This window comes from Etheostoma spectabile, unplaced genomic scaffold (assembly GCF_008692095.1).
Source record: "Etheostoma spectabile isolate EspeVRDwgs_2016 unplaced genomic scaffold, UIUC_Espe_1.0 scaffold314, whole genome shotgun sequence".
Lineage (NCBI taxonomy): Eukaryota > Metazoa > Chordata > Actinopteri > Perciformes > Percidae > Etheostoma > Etheostoma spectabile.
The window spans coordinates 91294-97215 of NW_022605583.1; the positions used below are offsets into that span (position 1 = coordinate 91294).

The 5922-nt window shown below is 38.5% G+C and overlaps 2 protein-coding genes across 2 annotated transcripts in view; one reads left to right on the plus strand and one right to left on the minus strand.

Moving 5' to 3' along the window:
* Window positions 1-5013, minus strand: part of psen1 (presenilin 1) — a gene marked incomplete at its 3' end in the record, with an annotated part of 20827 nt that extends 15814 nt beyond the window's left edge. The window contains 2 exon segments of the mRNA XM_032511082.1: window positions 1727-1812; window positions 4838-5013. Of these exon segments, the coding sequence (XP_032366973.1) occupies window positions 1727-1762 (36 nt within the window). The 5' untranslated portion in view covers window positions 1763-1812; window positions 4838-5013.
* A 32-nt stretch (window positions 5014-5045) lies between these two features.
* The window catches only part of LOC116686125 (enhancer of rudimentary homolog), a 2791-nt gene continuing 1914 nt past the window's right edge, over window positions 5046-5922 (plus strand). Inside the window, exon 1 of the mRNA XM_032511083.1 lies at window positions 5046-5300. Within this exon, the coding sequence (XP_032366974.1) occupies window positions 5298-5300 (3 nt within the window). The 5' untranslated portion in view covers window positions 5046-5297. The remainder of the gene's footprint in view (window positions 5301-5922) is intronic.

Below are 5922 nucleotides of genomic sequence, written 5' to 3' on the forward strand. Positions count from 1 at the left end.
CAGCCTTTTCTAATTATCTCAACAACTGTCATAATATATTCGCCAACAACAATATGAAAATCAGTCTATATACACAGCAATAGAACAGTAACAATGACTCACATGAATAATTATTAAAAACCAATGATGTTCACAACTTTAAATAACTGCTGAGTGAACAGAAAAAGGCTCCAGGATTAATCAATCCTGGTTGTTAGCCTGGTCAGGAGCAGGCTAGCTGTAAAAAAGAAATCTCCATGGTAACTTAGGTGCCTCTGCTTTTGTGAAAGCGAGTCAGGGCTAAATTGAGCCAGGATAACTGGGAAATCCCGGCTTAATCCCTTATCTTGGGTTTGTTAAATAAACCTCAATTCTTTCAAAGATGACAACACCGCGCTCATTCCCACTCACCCCGAGGATCTGTCCCATCAGGACAAAATAAAAAGGAAAATCCAGGTGACTCACTGTGTGAACCAGAACTGTCAGGCCGCCAGGCGAGCCCAGACATGATGCAATCTCACCAGGTACACAGAAATAAAGAAAGGGAGCCTCTCCAGAGACAGCGCTGAACAACAAAAGCTGCCTCGTCTCTTAAAATTAAACCCGGTACTGCGTAAGGCTGTAATACTGCATTAGTTTATCCAAATGTGTGTTCAAATCTTCTGACCATGCAGGCCTGGCCGAGCTGTCTGCTTCATTGATGACCTGGCTGCTGACAGCATACTGACCAGAATATGCCCTTCAAGACCGAAATTAAACGTTTTGTAGATCGCCGAGACAGAGAAGTATGGTTGTAACGTACATGCACAGCTGGTACATGGTAATTAAGATTTAGGGCTGTTAACCCTCATGTTGCCCTCAGGTCAAATTGACCCGTTTTCCTATATCAATGTTCTTTTTAACTCCCCAATTTTATAGCATTTGAAGAAAAAAATTGAAGTTGTTTCCAAATAGTATTGAGTAAAAGTTGACATATTTCAGTCTGTGATTATCAAACAACATACGTTCCTTTAATTTTAGTCTAAATAATTCCTAATTTCTGCTTTTCTAACTCAAACATTAGGTATAATTTCCTATAAATGAGGTTTATTGACCATAAATTCCAAAATTAACTGTAAACTAAAGTTAATAAGTTAGTGTTACGTAGTGTTGACAACATAAAAAAAAGTGACAAACATTGAAAAAAAGGGACAAAATTGTAAGAAAAAGTTAAAAACATTGATAAAAAGCATCAATAAAAGTGTTCATTTTCTATTTTGACAGGAAGACAACACGAGGGTTAAGTTGTCTGTGTAGTAAAGAGGGACTTTGACTGTCTAACTAGGCTAGGGAGGCCACACCTAGACAGCAAAGTAGCATAATCATCATTTATTATAAGGCGGGATGAAACCAGGATTATCAGCATTGGAATTTTTCCCGTGCAGATTTTAAACAAATTAAAATAAAACCGAGACTGTCAACACATCTTCTCCACCCCACGGAGAAAAACAGTCCACTAAATTCTGCAGATTTTCATTCTGCATCGCCGACACTGAAAAAGGTGTGGGAAAAAAAAACTCAAACTCCTCCACAGTGCATGGCGTCACAAACTGACCCAGGAACAGACAACTCTTTCATCACGGCCTTGTCGCTGTAACACTGGTTTGCGTACAGCTAACACGGTTAGGTATCCATTAGCCAATTAATCACACAGACAGAGATCCAGATGTAGTGTTAAAGCAACTGTGACACATTCTTTCATACTGACCAGACTGTTTTCAATGTCCTCTGCATTGCTCGCCATGGTTGGCTCGGCAGACACTTGTCCTCACATGCAAACCAAATGCTTTTGCCCTGATGAAAGAGCAGAGGAGACAACATTATGTTAGTGGCCAGACATGGGTACAACAAACTGACAACAATGAATCAAATCAAGGATGTAAAGACAGCTATGTTGTACAGATTGTAAAGCCCTGTGAGGAACATTTGTGTTGGTATTTAAAAATGACAGTGATTTGGAAAAAAAACATCAAGCATCATATTCTGGAGCTTTTCCAATGTGAAAGCTGTGTTGCTACAAGAAATGACATGTCTGTGTTCATCAATCACATTAAAGGATAGGTTCACACTTTTTCCAAGTCTGTCTTAATTTCAAGAGATCTACCGATATTTAAACCATATAAGATTTTAGTTAAATTAACACTTGCATATGGACCCGGGTTAACCCCGCCCACTCTGCTCGGTCTGGATTCCTGCACGTCTAATTCTCCTCTCCAATCACAAACTGGCTTATCTACCTGGCACGCTATTGGCGGGTTCAACAGGATGACGATAGAGAACAGCAACCAAGCAGATCCTTGTTTACATTCAAAGTGCAGCGACCGGTTGATGCCGCTGTCACTGCTAGGTCACCCGGACCGTTGGCCTGATTGGTTGAAGGGCTATCCAGCTGCGTACACTATGCCCGTTGGTCACACCTACATACAGAGCACACTCCCCAGGCCAATGCTCAATCGTATCCTAAAAGATGGAGCATTGCATACCCATATATAAAGTAAATTCAAGGAGTTATTGGTCATTAATTTACTTTCTTCTGTGACTCTCCACAATCTATAGTCTGTGCCGACAAGAGTTGGCCGGTATCCAAATCCAACCATTACTACTGAAACCCCCCTCCCTCTCATTAGGGAGGAACCCCAAATGCTGCCAAACTGCAGAAGTCATCTCTCTCTCTCATAACCATACATAAGCTTTTTAGGCATTAAATAAATAATATTTCCTATTTAATCCTTGTCTCCTATATAAGTGCATTGCATTTCAGTGAAACTGATACCGTTGCTATCTTTAAGACCGTATTTCCGCCCAACCCTAGTGCCAACTGTCCAAAAATGCATTTTAAAGACCAGCCAAAGCAGACAATACCCCGTTTCAATCATCTTTGAGTGAGCAGAAGCGAGTGGCTATCTCCCAAAGTTATTTTCTTAATATAACAAAATTCCCTCTTTGTGTCTTACTAGATGAGGTTTCCTTGCTGAGCTGCAGTGGAGGGGTAATAACACGAAGAGGGGATTTTTTTTTTTTACAGAAAATACTAATATTCACTTCGGCGGAACTTACAATAATACATTTTTGCACAAGGACTGAGGGTCTTGTCTCGCAAGGAATAATTACGGGGACAACTAACTCTTTCAATGTACAAAAGGACGTGTGATTGTTTTCATTGTCATTTCATCTGTCAATTATTTTCTGGATTACTTGATTAGTGTTTTGGTCTATAAAGTTTCCCAAAGCCCAAGATGATGTACGTAAAATGTCTTGTTTTGTCCAAAAGTCAAAGATATTCAGTTGAATTGTCACAGAGGAGATAAAATATTCACATATATTCACTATAAAAGATTATAGATTAAGAATAGATTCAAATATAAAGTGCAGGAACGTTGGCTTTGTTTCTGACCATTTGGTTTTGTGAATATAGACATTTCCAAAAATAACTAATAGCTGTGTAATAAAGGCTTACATCGTGTTATTTTCCATTTGATCTTGACTTAGATATAGCATCAAACATATTTATTCTTCTACCAGTCCACAGAAATCATACACAGTGGCTTGCATACGTTTACACACCCATGCTAAAGTTGACTAAAAAGAGGAATTAAAAAAAATGATCTTTTGTTAATTGATCTTAATGCCTTAAATAAAAAATGAGGAAAAATCCAACCTCTAAAGGACACCAATTTTCTTTGTGAATGAATATTGTATCATAAATAAATAAATGTTCTTCCTTGAAATACAGGGGGCATAAGTACACACACTCCTATGTTAAATTCCCATAGAGGCAGGCAGATTTGTATTATTAAAGGCCAGTTATTTCATGGATCCAGCAGGATAATATGCATCCTGATAAAGATCCCTTGGCCTTTAGAATTAAAATCCCCCCCCCCCCCAACACACACACACATCATCACACACATCATCACATACCCTTCACCATACCTAGAGATTGACATGGTGTTATTTCAGTTATCTTAATAGCAGCTTTGATTTGCAATGCGATATGATCTTCTGGAAATTCCCCATGCCAATCTCTAAGTACGGTAACAAACAACAAACATATGAATGACTATAAATTACTCTTTTTAGTCAACTTTAACATGGGGGTTTCACTTATGCAAGCCACTGTATATAATCAGTATCTATTTTTTTGTAACCCACGGGATAAACTATGTTTAATATCTTGAAAGACACTTCCTTAATTCTTATGATACATTATTTATAACTGATTTCCTATGCTTTAACAACTGCTCCCAGTAGGCTGTACTGCACATTCCAAAACTGACAACTCACTCATCTGTGCAATATCATTATCAATATTTTATCTGTGCCATACACTGTGTAGTCAACCTTTTGGATTGTTTAAGCTACTTATACTGTTTTTCCCTTTATTGTCTATTGGTTTTCCTTTCGTTCATGCTTTTTATTATTATTGTTGTTATTATTATTATTATTATTATGTCGTGTATTCCTTATTGATGCCTCGTGTTTTAGCACTATCCCCTTTGCTGGTGTAACACAGCAAATCCCCCCGTTATAGGACTAATGAAGGATTCTCTTACCTCACTGAATAAGGAATAGCAAAAACCTATAGTAACAGTATGTTGGAGCTTGAATTATCTGCCGCCATTAACGTTCCTAATAGCGTTAACGTAGAAGTAACGTTAACGTTATTTCATGCGAATGGCTAAAATAGCTTGTTAGCCAATGATGTCCTAACGGCAGAGCAGGCAGCGGCCGCGGTGCTCGGCTAACGCTAAACAACCGGCATAGCTAGCTCTAACAAAATATAGGTCCTGACAAGTGGGTTTTAAATAATTACACTCACCTACTGTCAACGACAGCTAGTTTTCTATATTTGGTGTTCTGGTGTGTTCTCATTAGTTTTAAAACCGGGGCGCTTTCTCTTCTTTGTTGTTCCTGTCTTCACACAGAACATCCGGCCGCGGTTAAACTACTTCCTGCTCTGCCAACCCATCTCTGTGGGGAGCGTTCAAGAACGTTGTTTGAGAATTGTTTAAATTTTGTTTACGCTTTAATAATATTAATGGTTTGGCTTATTTAAAGGCATATGCTTGTGATCCTGTCCACTCAATTTTAGCTTTTAAACCAACCGTAGACTAAAATTAGCACCAACAACAACAACAAAAAAACAGAGAACGGCAAAGAAGGGTTCAAATTAGCGAGTTGTTCTTCCGGTATCACAGGTCAACTCATCCGAGAAGAAGCAAGGATTCAAGAAAATCCACGGACACCGACTGAAAAACTATTACAACAGAAAAGAAATCATGGTTAGTACGCCGTGAAACAATATTTGGAGTAAATGTATTTGTGTAGCAAGTCATGAAGACTATTAGCCTATTAGCTGTCGGTTTTTATTTCAGCACATCAGGTGTTTACGTGCTCAATAAAAAGCTCCCTGAAAGCGCCCTGCTAACGTTAGCATGATTGTGGGGGACGTTGTTTGGCAGTTGAGAAGCTGAAAGAAATCCCAATGACTGAATAACTCTGACAAATAAAGCACAGCTTTAGTGCTAACCAGCCCCGTAGCACTCGCTACGTTTATTTAACTGTAGCTTGCTATTCAAGTCAGTGTTTGCTAACGCTAAATTTACATAAGTATTTAGCTCAAGGCTCAGCTAGCTACCCGTCTGTTTGCTTGAGACCAATTTGCCGAAAAAATAAGACGTTTTTTGTTTAATTGCTACAGACTATTATCTTAGAAATGTAGCTACATTTGAACAGACCGAGAGCTCACAACCAAATAGATCAATCGTGACTATAAACTTTTTTTCTTTTATAAGACCTTAAACATCACAACATCCCCCCATTAGCAGTTACCACCATAGCTCAAAGCAGTGACTTAATAATTGGTTTGTCAGCCACAAAAACTCAGTTTATGATATAATATTA